At 39.2% G+C, this 23132-nt stretch overlaps 1 protein-coding gene across 2 annotated transcripts in view; it reads right to left on the bottom strand.

Moving 5' to 3' along the window:
- Positions 1–23132, bottom strand: part of kif19 (kinesin family member 19) — a 34443-nt gene that overhangs the window by 4445 nt on the left and 6866 nt on the right. Inside the window, exons 3-13 of one of the 2 annotated variants that reach the window (XM_085169491.1) lie at positions 11700–11810; positions 11492–11579; positions 10753–10889; positions 3849–3974; positions 3551–3745; positions 1925–2071; positions 1697–1819; positions 1360–1516; positions 1094–1265; positions 527–725; positions 110–380 (exon numbers count right to left, since the gene is read on the bottom strand). In XM_085169491.1, coding sequence (XP_085025617.1) covers positions 110–380; positions 527–725; positions 1094–1265; positions 1360–1516; positions 1697–1819; positions 1925–2071; positions 3551–3745; positions 3849–3974; positions 10753–10889; positions 11492–11579; positions 11700–11810 — 1726 coding nt within the window. Of the gene's footprint in view, positions 1–109; positions 381–526; positions 726–1093; positions 1269–1359; positions 1517–1696; positions 1820–1924; positions 2072–3550; positions 3746–3848; positions 3975–10752; positions 10890–11491; positions 11580–11699; positions 11811–23132 lie in introns of both variants that reach the window. The other variant, XM_085169490.1, reaches the window with a different exon arrangement.

Below are 23132 nucleotides of genomic sequence, written 5' to 3'. Positions count from 1 at the left end.
CATTGATATTCAACTGTAAAGGGCCTAATAACCCAGTTAGCAGTGCTATATGTATTTAGATGATGTTTGTTTTTAACAAACTTCGGAGTCATAATGCTCACATACTCACCATCAATGAACTGTCTCTGCTGCTGAATAATTTCGTCACACAGGTGTCTGTGCTGTTCAAAACGCTGCACCACAAAGTTTTTCTGTCGGATCACGTTGTCTTTGAGCAGAGCGTGGGACTGCATCTCTGCGTTCTCAATCTCCAGCTCGTGGACCTTACAGAGAAGTCCTAGGACCTCGCGTTGCTCCTCTGAGCTAACTCGCCGCGGCAGCAGCTCCTCCAAGCGCCGGGCCTGATCCCGAAGCTCCAGAAACCTACGCTCAAGCAACGCCTTTAAACAAAAGGTATAAAGGCACATTTTAAAAAGCAGACTGTATTTCAGACACTAAAAATATTATGTATGCACTACAGTCAAAGGTTTTATAAGAAAGATTCTGTTTTCTGCTATTTTTTCTAGTTGTAGACAGACATTCCCACCTTCTCCTTGTGAATCTTTTTCTGTTCAGCCATGAGTGCAACCAGATTTTCTCGAGCTACTGCCACCTCCTGAGTCTCCGTGGTGTCTGGAGGAGACTCTGAGGAATCAGAGTCCTTCTCGCTTTCATCCTTATTGACACTTTCCTTCCTCCTCTCCGCACGCCACTTTCTCCTGCGCCTGCTGCGCTCCTGTTCCCAGCTAAGAGAAGAAAATTACACATTGTCACTGACAGAGACAATAATATCTGGTTAATGAAGGCACATTTGAAAGTACATAGTTGAAAAAGTCTTCTGTTTTTTTAAAAAGAAAAAATGTGGCCAATAAAATTAATAATTACATTTGATTTATGTTGTTTTTTTGTTTTGTTGATCAGATTTACAATAATTTATATTTCTATAATCCACAAACACTGACACTTTCAGGCAACTTTAAGCACGACAAAGACATGCTGTGAGTTTTCAACATATTATCAAATAGCTGGATTTAATAATGTTACAAAGAGAAATACTGGATAAATACTGTTGGATAAAGAAGGGAGAAACATGACAAAAATGCTTGACACTGACTCTGTAATAGTTAAAAGATTGTTAGAGGTGGCAATCTGGATCTCCATGTTGTTGTTTTCCAGCTCCATCAGGCTCTTCCTGATCTGCATCTGTTGGCGGAAGGCATCCAGAAGCTGCTCCCTCAACAGATCCATCTCCTCTCGACTCTGCTGGCTGGAGTGGGCCTGGACCTCTGCTACAAGGGAAGGGATGGAGATTAGACTCAAATAGCTCAAAAAGCAGGTATTTTTCAAATATTAAAGTCAGCAGTGAGTGCGAGACCTTACCCTGAACATTGCGGATGTCAGCTCGGTCAGAATTGAGCTGTCGACTCGCCTGTTCGGCAATCTTCTTTTTCAGCCTCTCGATCTCGCAGCGCAGGTCTGAGATGATATTGGTGTACTGAGCAATGTGGTATGACACATTTATCATGTTCTTCTTCACCTAAAGGACAAAGGTGAAAAAGAATACTTGAGATATACTTGAGATATACTTTGGATATATGAATTATACAATAGAAGTTGGATTTCTAACTGCAGAAAGTTGAGTTGAAGCTACAATAATTTATTTAACTTCTGCTAGAGTGAAGCAATACTGAGACATATAAAATATTACTCAGCTCACCCGTGTTCGAATACTTTTGGCACGGTCTGCATATGTCAGCGTGTTACGAGACTCCTCAAAAGCTACAGAGGCAGGGCTAATATGGGCTATCATGACTGTTCGGCTGTTTCCGCCCAAGGAGTCCTTTTGTTTAAAAAAAAAAAAGAATGATAAATATAAATACACACACAAAAAAACATCTAAATCATCAACACAGTTGGTCCCATATAAACCTTTAGAGGACTGTACCTTCAGGAGACGAGTCAACTTGCTGTCTCGATAGTTGACATACTTGTTACCATTTTTGTCACTCAGGGCGTTAATGCAGTTGCCCAAAGCCAGGAGAGAACGGTTGATGTGGGCCCCTTCCTTCAAACGCTGACCTCTATTTTGAGTCTGATAAAATAAAATAAAAATGGATGAGAAATGAGAAAACTTTAAATATGCTTTTAAAAAAGGAAAATATTCCCCTTTTCTTTTACTGCTCTGAAGGTGATTTAAGTAATATAATAATAATAATAATAATAATATAATAGTAATATTATGATAACACTTACTTTTGGGTGGCACTGACAAAAAAACTGAATAAGTATCAACAGATTAACACAGTTTAAACCTTTTAAATTAATAAGTTATACTAAATAGAGGATTCATTAATGATGGTGATATTTAAACTATGTTTTCACAGGCTTTACAGCCCCCGGACACCAGGGGAGTGTCAACATTAGTAAGCTATTGTTGGCTGTTTCTTTCGGTGGAGTAGTTGACATGTTTCCACTCCTGACCAATAGATGGCATTAGCTCCAATACTTGGTCCATCTAGTACTAAAATAACACAACCTCACCTTTTGCCAACTACATGGATGCCTCTTGTTTACAGGGAGAGAAAATGTTCTTTGCAGCTTCATGTGACTAACACCTGTGAGGTATGCTCAACCTTGTAATGCGCAACTCATCAATATTATGCCTTTGAAACAAATAAGTGCTCTCACAGCCTGACCGCATGATTATCTCATGGTGAAGAACAACAAGCCTGTGGTAAAATGAGCATCAGTGACAAGCTATTCAAATGAAGGAATAAAGCAGTCTCAACCTGAACAACTGCCAAAAAGAAAAAAGAAAACAACTGAACAAATACTTGAGTTTTTCTCACTTAACCGCTTGCAAAGAGAAGGTCAAGGCGATAATACAACCCAGAAAATGAATTGGCTCGCAAATTCTCTTCATCGCTGTACTGACAAATACCAGTGTGACAATACTAAAAAGAAATTCCATGGACTGCTCTTCGCTTTTATAACTGTCATTCTTATTTTCTTTCTAAAGAATGTGCTTTAATATGTCATCTTCCAATTCTTTATTTTGTGTTAGTTTTCTGTAGAAATATCTAGAACATTTTTCATAAATTCCTGGAAAACGAAACTGTGTTTTCAGTGCAGACATCAGATTTCATTCATGAAAAGAAATGAGTTGTGATACCATTAACACAGTTACGGGATTCATGTTTCTGACCACCTGTCAAATTTAAGTCCACTATGAACTGTTTTTGACTCTACTTAGGTAGAGGTTGCAGGTATCGTGTCACAAATATATGTTAAAATGAAAAAACAAAAGCTGGTGGCCACTGGTGGACATATCCTACTGGATCAAGGGACTCAGATTATATTACAAGTCTCCTAAGATTTATGGTAACCTCCATCCTCTGAAGAAATCATTCATTGTTCCCCATGGAGACACGACTCATGGAGCAAACCCTTGTACTGTATACAGACACATCAAATTAGCCACAGCCTTGAAACTTGACTTTGGTGGGTAAGCACTTGATAAAAGTAGCTTCACTCACACTCACTCCCTCTGAATAAATATATGTACACACACCTGTGCTGCTCGTTCGGAGCCGGCGAGGTCAATCATAAAGAGGCGTGCAAAGCGGACCTCCTGCAGAACGTCACGACAGCGGCTCTGCTGTTTGACAGCTACTTGCAGCACAGCGTGGGAGCGAGATGACGTCTGATTGGCGGCTGTTGGCTCCTGGGTGCGCTGTTTGTTGCCCTTCATGAGGAGCTCCATGATCTAGAAAAACACAGATGTGAGTTATTTCTGGTCTTTGTAATTTCTGAGTGTTTTGATTGAAATAAATGGGTCATGTAGTGCTTGGAAAGGTAAACTGTCTCACCTCTTGAGCATTGATGGTGGACACCTCTGTGATTCCAGCAACCTGAATAACTCCCTTAGAATCTTCTCTTAGGTCTAAGAAGCCTGACGATGGATTCAGCAGGTCACGGATCATCTCATTGTAGATCTAATAACAAACAGAATATATGTATAAATATATATGAATGGACCTGCAATAAAGATCAAAAAGCTAGGTTACAGACACACATTAACTGCGGAAATGATTACATCCATGGAAAAGGCTTCATTCAGCCTTTCAGGCCTCCTGCATAGACTGAAACCTGGTACAAAAACATCAAGTGCTACATTTTCAGCAACTTGTCATTAAGTAACCTCTACTTGTTGGGTGGCAAGCTGTCATCAAATTAACATCAGTGCTCTTTTTCACGAAAGCAGAATTGAAGTGACTTCTCTGAACTGACAGTAATGGCGTGAGCATGAAGGCCCACAGCCACATAAAAACCCAGTGTAGGAAGTTACATCCTGGAAAGTGACCACTGGACGACAATCTGCCAGTGGGTTGGAAATGTTAAAGATGCTTTTTATTTGTCGAGCAGACAAACCCACAAACGCTAACAAGAGGATGCTTTTACTGCCACTGACAGCTGGGTGGTTGTTCCGTTATTTTTTCCATTGGTGATGTTTAAACAAGCCCGAGTGTACAGCAGCTCTGAGAGGTTCTACTGAATCATGGTGGTACTTTGAGCTAAATGTTAAAATACACTCATGGTAAACGTGCTAGAATCACTGTTAGTGCTCTGCACAAAACACAGCTAAGATATACGTTCACAATACAAAGTGTTGAATAAATTTAACACTTGACAAGATGATGGCTTTAAAAGAAAATAATGGAATGATTAAAGATTGCTGGCTAGTCAGAAATATTACAGTGTAATACATCAAAGCTAGCAAAGAGGATACAAAAACAACTGTCAGTGCAAACTATCACAAAATCGACTTAAATAAATACCAACAATCAGCCTAATGCTGTCATGATATTAGAAATGTAATTGCTAGTGAGACTACCAGCTGAATTAATGATTCTTGATACGCAATTCGACACCAAAACAAAGTGATTATTACATGTACTTAAACACAAACGTCTTGATTAAAACGTTACACTGTTGCCAGTTACTTTAGGATAACAGCACAAAATACTTCCATGCCCAACAGTGTTCACCTGTCTTCATCAAAGGTATCCTAAATATTAGTTCTGTTGACCTCTGGTGACCTACAACAGCTTTCAATCCGAGTAAGTAACATGTCTGGAAAAGTCTAATACTAACATGGTGCCAAGTAAACTGAAAAGGCTTTTGGAAATCAGACATCATTCATAAAGAAACCCATTTCGTAAGAGAACTGGCTTTATATTCTGAACCTTCAGATGGACAAAATAGTAGTTAGTTATTTGGACAAAAGCAGCTGCCAGAAACCAGCTTGCAGAGTTTGCCATCCTTCGAGGCTCACTAATGTAGCTAAAAAGGTTTCTCTTTCCATTAAGGTTTCTAAATCTGCCAAAACCCACAAACCAGAATAAACATGAACAAAAAAGGAGGACGGCTGTGTGCATGTGAATGGTACAGAATGGCTGAAGGTGTCCTTTTATCAGTACAGGCTATATTTATGTGCTCTGTGCACATGTTTAAGAGATTGCACATGTGAAAGAGATTGTGATCGGAACAAGGAAAGGAACAGATGTGTGCACTTCACTCAGTAAGGCTATAAAATGGCGTTTAAACTCTTTGTGGTGAGGCAGCAGCGGTAACAGATTGCTCCCTGGAAACAGCAAACACACATGTCACGCACACACTTGTTTCAGGATTCATCCCGATGAGTTCAATGCAGGTCAGAGAGCATCCAGACTCAGCGACTAGGCTTCCTAATAGGAACATTTTAACTTCCACCCACCCAGAGCGCTACTAAAAGCTAGGCTTCAATAACATTGTCAGTCACTGAACATAATGATAGAGTCTGGCACTGAAAACACAAAATGTCGTTTTGATGTCAGATGCAAAGCCCACTCTGAGAGGTTAGATTTGTATCCAACAAGTACATCTATTGTGCCATTTTCATTTTGTGCTCTTTTCATTTTTCGTCTCTCTGTTTGTATTCCTCATTTTGTTTTCTTTTGCCTGGAGCTTTTCCTTTTTGTTTTCTTCTCCAAATTTCTTTTCTTTCCTGACAGTCTGAACATTTCTGAATAAATCGGACACATTTATTTGTATTTTTTTGCTGCCATCTTTTGCAGATCTCGTTGCAAAACTATAACAGATAAATTGTTCACTTAAAATCATAAAAATAACCTCAATGACACAGTTACTTTCAAAGATTCTTTTCATGTTTACTTAAAACAGAAAAAACCCAAACCAACAAAAACATTCAAATATCTTGCTAAATGACATGAAAATTGTAATTAGATCTCTTGAATGCTTACTGTAAGGCTATATTGTTTTTGTATTTTCAAAGTGAGGAAAACCCTAAATGACCTCTTGAAGCCTGTAGCTATACTAATTCACACCAGCCAGGATAAGTTTCTTCTGTCAGAGTCAAGTGAACCAGCTCTATTGTACCCAGGGCTATTAAGGCTTTTGTTGCTGAACACACACAGTGAGCTGTACCTGCTTGTCAATAATGACGTGTGGAACACAGCCAACAGTGAAACTGCCATCCTCAGCCTGTGGTTTTATCTGTGGTCAACTGTTGTCAATTTATAGCAATGTGCTGAAGTAATGATGACAAGATACAAGGATGGCATGGACTGAGCAATGGTCTCTACAATCGACCCCCGCCTATTCGCAGTTCAGTATTCGCAGATTTTTTTCGTAGGGCATATCTAAAATATTTGCTAATCATTTTAATTTTATTTTCGTGACTAATTAAATTTTTATGATAGAAAAATGATTTACTAATTTTCAAATATTCATATTAATGTAAACACAACAAAATATCAATAAAATGTCGAAATTCCAAACACAGAGCTCCCGGGAAAGAAAATGCAGCTTGGGAAGCTGAAATATCAGCATTTTAAGAGAGGGTCTCAAGTATTTGAGGATTTCAGCTATTCACGGGAGCTTGTGGTCCCTACCCCCTGTAAATACCAGGGTCGACTGTACTATTATCCCCTTGTAATGTATTCAAATCACAATTCAGTCTAACCTAAAAAACAAACTTGAACTAATAATCCCAACACAGGAAAATCACTTAAAAAACGTCATTCCAAAATTCAAATAAATTATGTAATTGTTTGCATCAGTACTTCACCTAAATATAGTTAAACTCAAAAGCTAATCAGGAGGTAATCAGCATCACAAAAGCACATTTTATATGTTCGGTATTGCAACAGGATAAATAATTAGTCAGACGTCGACACTGTTATTAAAATATAATCGCTCAGTAACTTTCGTTCACTCAGAAGCAAACGCATATTTGTTTTTTAATAACATTTAATTTAATTTTAATAGAATATCTACATAGGCATACCAGAGCCCATTTTCAGGAAACCATCAAACCTGTGCTCTAGTGCAAAACTGTTCAAAACTAATGCGAGTTTATTAGGTTAAAAAATAATTTTTTATGAATCAAATAAGTTAGCACAGCTGAAAACTAAACAACCTCTAAACATTGTACTAGTTGAGCGACTCAGGCTTCAGCATTTGTATGTTATTACAGTCTAAAATTGTCCCCCCAAAAAACAGTAAAACTCAAACTTTTAAGAAATAGAGACAAATTTATGTGGAAAAACTGCCACAAAAACTAAATGCAATGGTGTGTATTACTCCAGTGAGATAACAACACAGACTAAATCTAACCAACACAGAAAGAGACCTGGGAGTTTTCAGTACAACTGAGAAAGACATGTATGTACATAAAAGTTTCTAGTTTGACAAACAGGCGCCTCACAGGTCCTCAATCAGCAGATTCATTAAAAGATGCCCACAAAACACGCTAACAGTGAAGAGGCAACTCCTGGAAGAAATATCTGAGTCTTAAAAATGATGCTGCATATCTGAGACTAGGCAATATGAAAATAAAATAAAATGAAAAATAAAACCTAGACAGTGAGCATAAGAAGATTAAAAAACCCTGCAGAGACAGGCTGATCAAAATGAGATCTCTTTGGGTGAAAAAACAAACAAACCCCAAAACAATTTGTGAACAGAAGAATAAATAAAAAGACCCAAACTACAACTTCCTCTGCAAAAACGATTTAGAAAAGAAACAGTTTGCTTTTATTTTCTCTGCACGTTCGGTGAACAGAACAGCTACCACATCCCTTTTTAAGTGCCCATCAACCAATTCAGTTCATGGGAGCTGTTTCAGGAAGGAATGAAATGTGTCCAGATGACCTAAACTGAATGCCAGTTATAATTTCTATTCACACTGCAAATCATGTGATTAAGTTTGAGTTTTCATGAAAATTTTCTGGATGATCCTAAACTTTATAAATAAAGAAAGATAACACAGTAAATGGGAGAAAATAGTTTTTGAACATTTCAGAGATTTCTCAGCCCTTCAGTGCATTTGATGTTGTTACAAAAAGCCACATTTCCAACAATAAGAATCATTCGAAGATGCAAAACATACAGGCCAGTAACATACACTTATTAATGCTTCAACATATACTAGTCGAAACCCCCCAAACAAAACACAAAAACAAATAGGCAATGCAAGCTTTAAGTCATGACTGCATTTTCTGTTAGTACATTTTAATCTCTTAAATACCCAAACTGCCAGGGTTCTGGGTCTCCTGACCCAGCATGTTTACTTCTTTGTGATTTTTGTATTATTGTACTTGTGTGAGTTATTCTATGGTTTCTAGGTTCGATCCCTTGCCCTTCATGTTTCTCTGTGTCCCCTCTGTTCTGTGTAAGTCTGTGTCTGCATGTTTGAGTTTCCCTCTGTGTCTTTCGGTTCTTAGAGTCCTCTGCCTTATGGTTTATGTCTCTGTGTTTCTTAGTTGCTGTCTCCACCGTGTCAAGTTCGCGTCTCTGTGTCATACCTTCAAAGTAAAACACGGACCCTGTTTTACTTTGAAGGTCCGTGTCTTATGTGAATGTGTCCTGCTTTGCTTGTCTCGTCAGTCCTGATTATTCTCCCAGCTGTGCTCTCCTTCTGTGTCTCATTCCCCTCGTTACTTCCCAGTGTATTTAAACCCTGTGTTTCCCGTCGCTGGACTGTTGCCGACCCTCGTCAGTGTAACCCCAGCTCAGTGACCTCGAGAGTGTTTTCTAAGCGATTTGCCTTTATAATCCCTTCGTGTCTCTGTGTACAGTTTCCCTGGACCAACCCCTGTGTTACCTGAGTGATTGGAGTGTGAAGAGGAGCGTGAGGAGTGGACGGAGTGTGTGTGTGACTTTCGGCATCTTTCCCGTTCGTGTGTGGACCCCCGGAGCCCGGCTTTCCCCTCACCTTTGTAAATAGATCACCTGGTGTATTGTAATAAAGACTCTTGTGCTTTCAAGACCTAGAGCCTGCGCGTGAGTCTGTTCAGTCCCGTTGTGACACAAACATATTCTGTCAGTAGTTTTCAGTTGTGATCAACTGGTTTCAGTCAGTGGCGGGATTGATGTGTTTACTGAACACAAATGAACTCTCTTGTACAGTCCAGAATCAATCAGTTTATTGTATTTTCAAGCCAATGCTCTCCAAACACAAAAGAACAGTGTACACACAACACTGTCATCAGTGCCACCATGCCGTGACTGACTGAAATTGGCTAAGGCTGAGCTACTGGCATGCTGGATGCTGACATGAGTGTCCAAGCTGTTCCTGCAGCCTCACATATCCATGAGAGTACTATCACAGATCTGATTCCTCTTGACGAAAATCAGAGTGGTGAGCGGTAGCAAGCTGAGGTGTTAGATAGAGCTTGACCATTATAATGGTGGGACATATCCCTGGGGCTGATACGTTTACATTTACTGAAATATCAGAATCAGCTTTTATAACAACAGATAAATGAAAATGTTTAAAAGTCAAAACACCCTTCAATCCTGAGTATTCATGATGTATAATTTGTCCAGCAAAGGGTACTTTGAAACTTCCCTGTAGGCGACACCTTTCGCCAGAAACACAACAATTAATTGATCTGAGGAGAGTCGGCCAGAACATAAATAAGTTATTCCCAAGCTATTGTGACAAAAAACAAACAAGATAATATGACAATGCAGTTCAAAAACTATCTTAGCAAGGATTCATAAATTTCTATGAACATCACAGGTTCAGGAAATCTGTTTAAGTTTCATGTGTTTGACAGAAACAAAAAATATCAGCTCATACATTGAAGTTTTAAATCTTCAAATATTGCTATCAGTCTTAAAAATCCTACATCAGGTGGATCTGGAAACTTGCTTAGTCCAGGTGCTGATGGGTGACTGCTTGTATCACTTCCAGAGGTCACCTCATTTGAAATGTTTTGTATATTTATACTGCATATACTATATGTGCATATATTATAAGTTCCATTGCATAATATAAAAATGTATCTAACAATCTTATTCTCTCTCTCTCTCTCTCTACTGGGCTGCAGATAAGGAAGTCCAGCTCACTTCAGATGTGACATGGATGCCAGAAAAAAGTAAAGCGATAGCTGTATCTGCCTACTACGGGCATTAATTAACAACATCAAATGTTACAAGAACAGTGTGAAGGTGGAACACCCCCCCCCCCAAATAAAAAAGACAAAACCAAAAAACAAAATCCCATTTGAACAGTAGACAGAACCAGCGATGGATATCTAATGTTCATACCTCAAGAAATTAGTGGTAATTACTGAGTGAGCAATCAGAGCAATGGATCTAACATTTTGGGTCTCACTGCAGAGCAATTAGATGTGTCATTACTTGAGAGTTCGTGATAAGAATACAGGTCTAGAGACAAATTCTTTTAAAAATGAAAATCCTTACTTCCAGATAGGACATGGACACACTGTACAGCATGTCATCACTGGTCTCCTCAATGGCACGGAACAGGTCATTCAGAGTTCGAACATAGATGCCTGGCTCCTTGTCAGTCCCTAACATGGTGTACGTCTTTCCACAACCTGAAAACAAAATATAATACCTCTTATAGACCCAGTCATAACCACGTAGTGAGCACCCAGTGTCGGACAAAATTAGCTACAGAGGTGAATTCGTGAAAAAACATTTTAAAGTATAAATAAATGCCAATCATTTGCTCCTAACGTGTTAACTTTGTAGTTTCAAGGAGGAAACAACATGCATACACATGAGTGGCTACAACCTCTGTGCTTACTTTCCACAAGAGGAGGCCAAGAGTAGAGCTTGTGTGCAAGAAATGGCCAGGCAGAAGGCAAAAAATGAAAGCAAGAGAAAGGTGGGAAACTTGATGGAGCAATAGCTCTGTACTAGTCTTTGACAGCCTGTGACTACCCGCTGGAAATGTGGGATGCAGAGCATGACTCATTTTCTAATCAGGCCTTCTAAAATCAAAAGTGAAACAGGTGTTAATAAGATGTCTACCTTTTCCCAAGAGCTTGCTGAATAGCTCTCTGGCTCAGACTGACAACAGGTCAGGAGGGTTGCACATGTAATTAGTGTATGATACCCCTATGAGCACTGAGACTGAGTACTAAGAAATATACTTGGTTCTTGTTCAATGCACATACACTCGCACAAAACAAACCTGTGGGTCCATAGGCAAACACAGTGGCATTGTAGCCTGATATAAGGCCCTCAATTAAACCTTTTGTTGTTGCCCGGTACACTTCCTCCTGTATAGGGAGGAGAAAATAAAGGGTTCAGGCCATACATAAACAGCTACACATCAATATGAATACAGTGCAAGAGTTGCTTAATTTTTTTTTTTTTTTTTTCTTTAACTCCTGACAAACCTGACTAGCAGAGAAGTCAAATGCTACATCAAACATGTAAGTCTTCTCCCTCGAGCGATTGGCACGCAAGATGTCATCTGGGTCCTCCATGGGGTCCATCAGAACCACCATCTAATGATGAAGAAAATGGTTAAGATACAGGAAAAGAAGACAGGCCTTTGCAGGCAAGGGGCTAAACACTATTAACATCAGCGAGGCCACTGAACTTAGTAATGTGTTTGTTGTGTAGACAGTATGGTTTACTTTTAATAACAGTGGAAAGATGTGCTAATGAGCAAATGGGCTCTCTATTCAGTGACATTAGGTCCAGCTTGAAAGTGTGGCAAAGATAAATGACAAGAAGGTCAGCTGAAAGGCTACTGAAGCGTATTTCTGCTGGGATTAGATGGATGACTGTTCACTAATCATTACAGCATCTCATAAGTGCAGGAAAAAAATATATAAATGACCGCTCAGTTTCCAGGACTAGCTAACACAAAATAAAGATATGTCTCTTTGTGGCAGATCACTGCAGATGCAAGTTTCTGTTGAGCCCCTTACAGTGCTGTACATCTGGAAAAACAAGATAGCCATTTGCTTGATGTCCCCCTTCAGGCCAATGAGATGAGCTCCAGTACCTACTTAATGATCATAAAACACCATGCTCCAAGTGTGTCCATTTGGATTTCTTTTACTACATTTATGGCTTCTAGTAGGTTTTAGCATTCAATTACTTTTTGTGACTATTTTAAAGGTTCTAGTTCACCATCTCGCCAACCTTTATAGTTTCCACATTTGCTAAAACACAGCTGTTGCTGTTAAATGACTGAATTGACTGTTTGTGACAGTGAAGAGGAATGTTCTGTGTAGTAGTATCAACTTACACCAATTTGTAACAGCATTTCTGTATTTTCTTGAATTAAAGGTGCATGTATTTAGCACTAAATTATATGTGTATAGACATATACACATACATACACACACACTAATTACTTGAGATTCTCCATAATCTGTTAATGTGGTCACAGGGGCAAACATACTATGGTTTTACCACAGATGGTATTTTAATATATTCAGATCCAAATTAAAGAGGCATGTACGAAAAAAACAAAACAAGAAAATACGTCTAACACAAAAAAGCAGTGTCACATGAAGACAAAGAAAGGAAGGGAAAAGCAATTGTGCAACTTCACTTTTGTGCACCTTTGAGCCTAAATGTTAAAAGTAAAAACTTCTTCCACTTATATATATTATTAAAGTTAATGGTAAGAAATTGCATGTGAAAGATGAAAATGCCGGTGGAAGCTATTTCCTCCAGGAAATGAAAGCCACTTGTGACAAATACAGTCCCCTCTACACTCATTTCACAGCTTGTATGTAGAAAATGCATTTATGGAAATGGGAATCCACTCAGGCCATCTGTCTGAATCACGGTCATAGAACATAATGACCCAAAAAGCAGCTCACATGGCAAAGACAGTCATGCAGTAAAGAGACAAACTTCAGTTTTTTAGGGAGAAAATTGGAAACATTGGTGTTAAAAATATGCTAAAAATATGCTTTTGTACATGTGACAGCCACGGTAGCAGAAATTACACTGAATGTGAATAAGCACTGAAATGTCACATTCTTCTAATTGTTCGGTTTGACAAAACTAGTCCATTATCACTAGTAAATCACATCTCTGAAAAAGAATATTTCAGAAACAATGCAGAAACAGAACATCACGACATCAGGAAAAATATATTTCAATAAGGATGACAAATCTCGGGCTCAGAGTGGTTCCAACTGACTTGGTGTGATTGTACACAGCTGAAGGAAAATTAGTTTTCTCACAGTATTGTAGGTTTGAATCTTGTGCAACTGACCTGGGAGAAAAATTAATAAAAACAGAGAGCACTTAAGTTTATTTTAGATATGACCATGGGGGGTTTAGGGGTTTGTCAGCTGACCAGCTCCTTTCAGCAGTGGGCCTTGAGAGTCCTCTGAGGCCTGAAGCACTCGGCTTGTTTGATGACCCCCCCCACTCTTCCAACCCCACCAACCACTGAACCGCTCACTTTGAAGCCTCTCAATTGAAATTCAACAGAGGGTCGGGGGGGGGGGGGGGGGGGGGGGGGGGGGGGTTCCACTTTTAATAAACTGGGAACAACAGATGAAGGCGGGGAGCATGGCAGGCTTATACAGGTTGCAATCAGAAAAGAGGGGGACAAAGAGGAGAGTGAAGTATTAAGAAAAAGAAAGAGTAAACATTGAAGGAAAACAACTATTTGTTCTTTGAATTTATATCGTTACCTTTTCAGTTAGTATTTTTTCTATGGCATACACGTGAAGAAGATTAATGCCCCAATGTCCTTTTGACACAAAGATAACATGTCCAGCAACTGATGCCCATTCTTCCTCTTTCCCTAACTTCCTCCGTCTCTTGTAGCACCCAGATACAATGACGTACAAGCTCTGATCGCATTTCATAGAAAAGACACTGTGAACAACGTAGTACTTCTCTTAGGTGCTCTTAAGCCACTTAGTCTCAGTCAATGTGATGACCTTCGCAGACAATGTGAATGTAGTCAGAAGAATTGTCTGTGAAGGTTCTCAGTCATCCAGGTCATCGTAGTCGAAGGAGCTTGCAAAGAAAAGCGTCTGGACTTCTCTCAGAAGAATTATTCTGGCAAAGAGCAGCAAAGACACAAAAAGTGTGTAATTGAACATCTAATAATAAAATAAATGTATCAAAGTGGTCAGGAGCAAAAGAGGCCATGCCAATTGTAGTTACACCCAAGTGAGGGAGTGTTTTTGCCCACCTCTTAAGGGAAACCACTAGTCCCAGCGGTGACAAGCGGTGTAGGCATGAAGGCCCAGGATGGACAGTCAGGCAAACAATAGTGACCCTTTCTGGCATTAACCTATTGTGACCATGGTAAAATGTAACTTTAACTCTAGATAGATGTTGTCAACCACAATTCCTCTTTCAGTCATCTTTCTATGATCTGAACTACACCTCCCACAACATAGAAGGGAGTGAGGGAAAATAAAATTTTTAGTTCAATTCAGTTTTATTTATTTATCATCATCTGAAAGCACTTAGTCTTGTAAGAAAAAGAGCCCAACATTAAACATAGATTTGCAACAGTAAATTGATCCTTTATGAGTGAGCATTTGGCAACACTGAGGAGAAAAAACAATCTTTAAAAGAAGCAGCAGAAATGATCACTTTGCTATAAAGATTTTTTGTTGTTTTTGTACACAACAAATGCATAAAACGAGTGTTTTCACATTTTCTGCACCCCTGGAAACCTTTTTGGAGGTGGGGGCTAAAAAGTACCAGTTCAAATGTAAACAAAAACTATAATGGAGTAAAATGTTTTCCTTTTTGAAGTTAGTTGGTTTTATGTTGAAAAGCGACATAGCTTGTTAATATATGCAAGGCATATATTAACTTGTATATATTCTTGTGTAATTTTGTTGCTTGAAAAAGCTGATGAGCACACAGCAGTGCTGTTACATAATAGCAAGTATCAAATGCATGCTTCCATGCACAGTTCTGTTTCTGTGCATGCGCTTGGGAAATCATTAGGGACCAAGGGTGTTGATAACACATATAGTCCCATCTGTCATCTGTGTTTCTTGAGTTACAGTACAGGCTACCTTCCCACAGCTCCACCCATGAACATCCACACACAGCATCTGCTGCTTGGAAAGATTCTATACTATTAATTTTCTTAAGTCTCCTGATAAGACTTTAAGGTGCTGGCTCTAGTGTCAGTACACTGTGTGGCAACATAAGACAGGATGTCTGGACATGTGCCTAACCTTCCTGGGGTTTAGAAGTTCTCGACACAGACGGCCTTTACCGTAGGTTGTTCTCTGCATTTAATTAAGAGGCTTCTGAGAAGTGTCTGAGGTTAGGTACAGGTCAGTATTAGCCCTTGAGCACTGACGTCTAGCGTACAGAACAGGTTAAGAAACGCTTAGAAACGTAGTGTTCTTGACATTAGCTTTATACACATCCTCCCTCTTTCCGGTTTTTGCTCACAGTTACATGGAAACGTACTCAAACACTCACAGCGAAAGAAGCATGTTGATGTGTATAAGATGAAAAAGACAGAGTTTTAACGCACTTATGAAACACAGTATGTTTGAGCACAAAGAAATTCACCTATACAAAAGGTACGTAATTTATTTCCCCACAAGAACCGACTAATCACATTTTGCCACTATGAGCACATTTGGCAAATGTTAAGATGAATTGATGAAATTGTTAGCTGGCAAAATGAGCCTTAAAATAGTTAATCAAACTCATCTCTCTTGAGTTGAGCTTACTTGAGGCGAAGCTGTGAGTCAGTGAACAGCTGCACAGCAACCATTCTCCAAACAAAACTGCTACAATACAGCGAGCACATAGATCATTATAAGGGCCTATGTGTTTGCTGTTAACGATCAAAGTAAAGGACAGGCCAAAACTGTGATAGTATAGTAACAGTCAATTTGCCATCACATCCATTAATGGCTTAGCACTCTGATGATAACAACCAATTGCAGCAGCCAGTGTGTGATTTCTAAACCTCTGCCAAAATGGTTAAACTTATGGGTAGTGGTCAAACCATGATCTTTCAAAGATCCGGAAAGACACAATTTTAGATGTTTGACGTCAAAACAAGACTTTCCACTCAGTTCTAAATTGGCTCTTGTTGTTATTTCTACCAGGACCAATCGCCCCTTTTCACTGGCTGCTGACTTATTCATGGGCACCTCTGAAGGAGACATCAATTTTGACACAAGTGGGCTAGAAGCCCGATGCGCCTGAGAAAAGCACAAAGTGAAAAGGAAAGCAATTTCCTGGTTGACAGCCTCTACAAGCATGGTGTCATTTTTAGCAGTTTTAATCATGGTGTCACAATGGACATCACATGCTACAGCCACTTTTCATTTGGATGCAGTGCGTGACTCATTTTAACTTGACCTCGGAGGCTGGCAAAAAGAAAATGGTCATAGCGTGAATTTATACATGGTGGCTAAGAAAAGAGGCTATAAAATATTTATAGTATCTCAAGGATCAGCCAAAGTCCGACAACAGCTTGCTTATGAGGCGACATGAACCCAATTAGCATGATGGCATTATCTATACACCTGCAATAAACAGTGTGGTGAGATGGAGCAGTGCTGCCTGGTGCTTTTCTTGGCTGATGTGAATGATGATCCACAAGACCTGCTGTTGGGGTCATTAAACCAGCAGGATTGACTTGGTTGGCCATCCTGCTGACTATAGCACAGCTAGCCCCCACCGTAGATCTATAATTCAAAGCCTGGATGTGGTGCGGTTTCACTAGCGAGCCAGCCCTGGTTGCTTCTCCCTATCATGTGCCAAATGGAAAATGCTGCCAAGACGGGGAACAAAAGTCAGAAGTCTAGAGATCAACCAGTTTTCTAAGCACTATTTCATTACACCTAGATAATGGTTAGGGTCACTAAGAAAATAACAAAGCAAAATCTGAAAACAAAACCCTTTTCCTGTCTTGTACTAATTGTATAATTATTTTCAGGCTTTGGTGTAGTGCATTGCTAGCAGGTAAAAATGTTGTGAGATATTTTAAGGTTAATTAACAAAAATCTTATACATCAATGAAGCAGCAACAACTGACGCAATAACCAAAGATGAGAAATCTAAAGAACTGACACCAAAAATGTTAAGATGCTGTCTGAATTAGAGTGAATTGGCTTCAGTGTTGATGAGGTAACATCCCTTAATCAGAATCACAATCTTTTATTAATCCCTAAGGAAATTATGTGAACAGTTTGTAATGCATGCTTTGAAAAGATGCATTTGTGATAGATTGTGGTCACCCTGAAAGAACTTTCCCACTATGACAAGCAGGCTATTGGGAAAAACATGGAAAAATACTATCTTGTTGTCTACTGAAATCCTTTAATTTGCTTTAAAATTATCCCTACAAATCTATATGAGACAGATAAGTTAAAAGTGCAGTTGAAATGTCTGCTAAAATAGAGCTGCTAATATGCTGACTTCAACTGAGCCACTGGCAGAAAAAGGAAATGCCAGCCACATTAGGTCTACAATGCAGTCCTTTTAATGTCATGCAGGTATTCATCTCTTTATTTATTAAAGGACAGGTACCCATCAGAATATGAAATAAATGTATTAATCTCTGTGTGACGACTCTGCTCTCTGTGTGTATTTCAGTAGTCCCTTCTAATATCTTCTGGCTGCACAATCACATAACAGTAGATTTGCTTAACAATGCCATCTACATGCTGTGTCAAGAATACTGAAGAAGAATAAAAGGACTGAGATCAGAAAAAGAATGCAAGCGGGTCTAAGCTGTGACCTTTACAAGGCAACCTTTCAAGCTGCTCTGTCAGCAACGCAACCAAAGCTTTGGAAAATCCAACGGGCACAATTGCAGCTGGTTATCTGATAGAAACCCTCGGCACTGCCCTCTGCTCCCCAACAATGCTACTGTATATCCCGTTTCAGAGGCTCTCTATGATTGGAGGTGCGTGCTGGATCACAGTATACCTGATACAGTGTGCCTGATAGCAAGGTCTGCTCTTCTATTTGATGTTGTATAAGATGTCTGGCCGTGGCTAACGAAGGCCAAATCATTACAGTCAGATGTAATTCCGACTGAGATGTTCAATAATACACGCAATAGTACTTTCAGCCTCTTGGACAATGTAGCAAGATGTCTTTTAAGCTGAAGAATTGGGTGAGAGAAATTACTTAATTTTGTCCCTTTTAAACTTCCAATTTTCCTCGCTTCACTCATCACTCCCGTTATTTCTTTTTTATGTAGCACAGATGCATTATTAAACAGCACAGGCACGGATTGTTAAAAAGGACTGAAAGAACAATGCAGCAATCTGTCATCCAAAAAAGCAATTCACTAAACGTCCAGATCACAATTCAGTGTGAAGATGTCGGGTATCTTCACACTGTCATAAATTATACTCTAAAATAAAACAATCAAACCCATTAATCACTTTTATTTTGTTTCTTGTGTTAAAAATGTCATGCAAGCCAACAGAAGAAATGACAAAAGAGTAAACTCAATGCCAAGAGGTAATTAGGCTGATTACCAGAAAAGCTATTACATGACAACGTGGTACCATCACAAACAAACATCCAGGAGTACACCAGCTGGCAGAAACCCATAGTAGCGCTGTGCCAGAGGCTGGTGGCTTTTTAAAGGCCAGAAGTAAACTCAAGGCCAAGGGCCGGAGATCTGGCATAACACACAAACTAGGGCAATCACCAGTTATCCAGGCAATAACACACAGACGCAGACTCAAACACATACTACACAGAATCAAGCTACAATTCCGAGGTTGATATGGGTTAACATCTAGCTTCACATTTATCATGTGTCAGAGAACTTAAGAGTCAACTTTAAGATTATTTCTTTAGGATAAAAAGGAAACGTTTGAATGAAAAGAAATTCCAATTGAAATCAGAAAAATTAAACTGACCTGTACACAGATTACTCCTTTCCTTTCTTAATATCTTATTTTTTTTATTATAAATGGTAAAAGTCTTCTGTGTGCCAGGATTTCAGATATAAATATGCCAGCATTTTTCCATTTACACCTTTGATTTTCTGCTTTTTCTGCTTTTTGACAAAGATGATGTGAATCATCCATAGCAGATTAACCTCTAATAATAAACAGACCAAACAAACAAACAGTGTAAAATAACTTCATTTTTTTAAGTGTGTATATTTGCTTTGTTATTTGTTCCTCATTTGTTCCATTGTAATGACTGTTACAATTATCAAAATGAATTATTACAGGAGTAAGATGACTCTCCTTCTTTCTAGTATAATAGAATAAAAGCTGAAAAAACATGATGGTGAGTAATGGCCTTTGGAGGATCCTTCCAGATCAAGGTAGCAGCAAGCTGTGCTAGGGTCCATTTAGTACAGAGCCAAGTTAACTTCACACCCATGTTCACACAAAATGACAGTAATAGCAAAATGGTGCTCGACAGCATGCTATTTTCAGCCTTTCAGTGAATTTTGCTACCATCATGACATGACAGAAGGAGATGTGACAGAAGGAGATGTTGTCCGTGTAAAACACAAAAGAAACCATTACTTCTTCCAAGTCCTTTTTGTAGGCATGGCAGACAATCAACTTTCTCCAAGGTTTCAAAAATACACTCCACTCTCTTTTTTGAAATTAACTGACAGCTTGAATGTACTAAATAGGTATAGGCAAAAGAAAAACTCTAAGCAGCCCCATGAAAGTGTTGAGTTCATTAAACAAACAAACAAAAAAAACTAAAGTGGAGTTTGGAACTGACAAACTGTCTAAATTGAACATCCTTTAAAAATGTCAGTATGCAAATTAGATTGTTAAAAGCTTCTGGGTGAGCTCAGGAAGCACAACTGTACTAAATGAACCAGAGTTTTTCAGCTTCTCTATATTGGATTTTCAGTTGAGTTCCTAGGTAATACTTAATAATTTGATTGAAAATCCTACGTCAGCTTCCTCTCAATTAATCAAGTTCGCAAAGTTGGGTGACGGCAGGGTGACGACTATACCCCTTCAGGCTTTTATGGTTTAGGGGTGATAAAAATGATGTTTTCATCATATATAATTAGGGATGGGTACCAGCACCGGTTCTGACATAAACGGTAGTAACCAGACCAAAACTTCACTCACATTGCAACAAGTGCTTTAAGGTGATACTGTGCAAAGGAGGTAACACCTCGAATCTGACGACGAACCTGGTGACGAATAGTGTTTTTTTAAAAGCCGAGAAATGCACCGTATTTGATAGCTTGCTGTGAGACCTCACACCAAGCACATCTACTGCGGGTGTGGTGCCTGTCCTCGGAGTTATCAACATCCCCAAAGAACCCGAAGAGTAGAGTCCTGGCCCCTAGCCCTGCCAGTGTAGCAGAAATGATGACGGATGATGATGGCAGCAGCGGCCGTTCTTCTCTGCGTGAGTAGCTTAATGTTGTTTGTGTGTAATTTACCTTGACTAGGCTAACCACGTTATTACATTAATGCATGTAAGGTGAACTAGCAAACACCGTCGTAGTTACATGCGACTGTCTTCTTGTTTGATGGCAGATACTCTCTTCACCCTGGCCAAAAAGGCTAAAATGACCAAAGAAAAAGTGGAAAACAGCTAAACATGAGAGGTTTATGGACAAAGTGTGTGTTTTTTCCATTGTTTAAGCACTGCTTCCAACCAAGAGTGATACCATATATGCCCTATAGCTGCAGAAAAGGCTAACATTGTTATCTTTTTTACAAAAAACCCCCAAAAAAACAGCTAAACATGAGAGGTTTTTGGACAAAGTTTGTGTTCTCCATTTTTTAAGCACCGGTTCGAGCACCGGTTCGAGCACCGTTTAAGCACCGGCACCGTTTCAAAAGTACCGGTTTGGCACCGGTATCGGATAAAACCTAAACGATACCCATCCTTATATATAATACATTTATTGTGCAGCTCTTAAAGTTACACAATAAATGGAGATGTGACTCACCTACATCACCTTTTCATAATTACCATCCTTGTGGAAAAGGTAAGTTTTCTATTCTCTGACTCAGTGCTATGATTAAACATTTTGCCCTGATTCTTTTTTTAATTGTCCAATGTAGGCAATTTTCGGGAAAGGCGCTCTCATGGATGAGCCCCACCAGAGAGACAACATGTTGTTATGACTGTAGTAATACGGTAAAAGTCCCCGTAGAGACTGGTTCCCACTAGATTATTAATACCCAAGGCATGCAATTCTTTGTAAACACCCTGTAATGGTTAGCTGAAAATCTGTCCATCTCAAATACAATCTCTTTTCTTCCTATTTTTATTTCCCTCGGTCTTTTTTGGCATACTTGTTTCTCTTCCCACTCAAAAATTTGACTCTTCATTTCACAACTGACATTTTCAATTTATTGCTTTTTCAGCTCTGGCTAGAGTTATCTCAGCCATTGTGTAAAGGCTTTTTTACCTAATAGTTTTGCCACAATGGACAAATTCTTGCCTGTCACCTATTAAAGCAAGCACATCTATGGCCCTGCCTCTAGAGAGCGCATGATGAGAGGGCACTGAGAGGGATCACTCACAGCACACGCAAACATGCACGATCCAACCAACAACAGCTCATGCTGTAAAGGAGGGTGTAGTGAGAAAGATAACTCGAGGTCAGGTGTGAGAATAAGGAAAGCAAAGATTATCCACTTCTCTGGAACAGGCTATTTGGATTGACACATTAACCCACATTTGAAGAAAAACAAAAAAGTAGGTCTACTTTCCACGTCTGGCCCAAACTGCTTCCTCTGCTCTCTGTGGTGCCACAGTTGCCATTTTAAGTTCAGTTCCTGTGCGTAGCACTTTCGCTGTATGCTATTTGCAGCTGTGAAGCTATTCAAACAGTCTGCCTCATAAAAACACTCCACCTAGACAAAGTGTGCCATTTTTTCCCGTTTTTGTTAGAAATCGGCTAGCAAATGGGCTGTTGGAGAGAACATTTCCATTAACAGAGGGTGGAGAAACAATAAGGGAGCAAGTTAATTAGGCATATTTATTGAGTATATCTTATGCATGGCACTGAGACTTGTAAGCATGCTACATATAGAATCAAATTTACCACATTTTTAATTAATCCTGCAGTCTAGTTTTGTATTGGTTTTGTTTTACTAGTTTCCTACTGTGTGTTTGTGTTTTAAATACTGTTTGTTTTCAGCTAAGAGCTACGGCACAGAAGCTTGTTATGTGACTGCATAGTGACAATAAAGAATCTTGAATCAATGTCAGGATGGCTACCTGACCAATTTTATCAGTCACTGAGTGTCCTATGTAGCATTCTGATGTTTGCTGGCTTTTTTGTATTCTGCAGTGCAAACCTTTTCTAATCTACACTACACTGTTTTCTTAGGGAGCTGCTTTTTTTAAACCGGGCTAATTACAGTACAGTCTCTAATGCGAAGGCAATTTGAATCTCCTTTCACTGACAGGCCAGCGTAGAGGATGTCGGAAACTCTATACTGAGCACTTGAGGTTAGGTGCTTCGTAGTTCACAAAGGCAGAAAATTTGCCAGTTAATGGGCATACTGTAATGACGTTGACCTGTGCTTGGACCAAGCTGAATGCTGCTGATTGTCTCAAAGGATGTGATCTTTACAAAGGAAGCAGGAGGTAAAAGGTTACATTTTTGTTTGCCTTCTGGCTGACATTCTCTCTCTTCAGGATAAAGATGAACATGCGAGACAAAACCTGTCCCTGAGAATTTTCTTTAGAACACCCGATATATAAGTACATGGGAATCCCTGCACATTACAGAAATTGTACTGTCATAAGATACCCATGAAATGCAGTGCAGAAGGCACAGACAAGCTAAGCTGTACAGATGTCCCACTAATGAATGCAAGAACGTATTTGATGCAGACAATTCACATGCTGACTGAAAAGCAACAAGGAAA

This window comes from Neolamprologus multifasciatus, chromosome 8, assembly GCF_963576455.1.
Source record: "Neolamprologus multifasciatus chromosome 8, fNeoMul1.2, whole genome shotgun sequence".
NCBI classification, from domain to species: domain Eukaryota; kingdom Metazoa; phylum Chordata; class Actinopteri; order Cichliformes; family Cichlidae; genus Neolamprologus; species Neolamprologus multifasciatus.
This window is presented reverse-complemented; position numbering and strand designations above follow the sequence as displayed.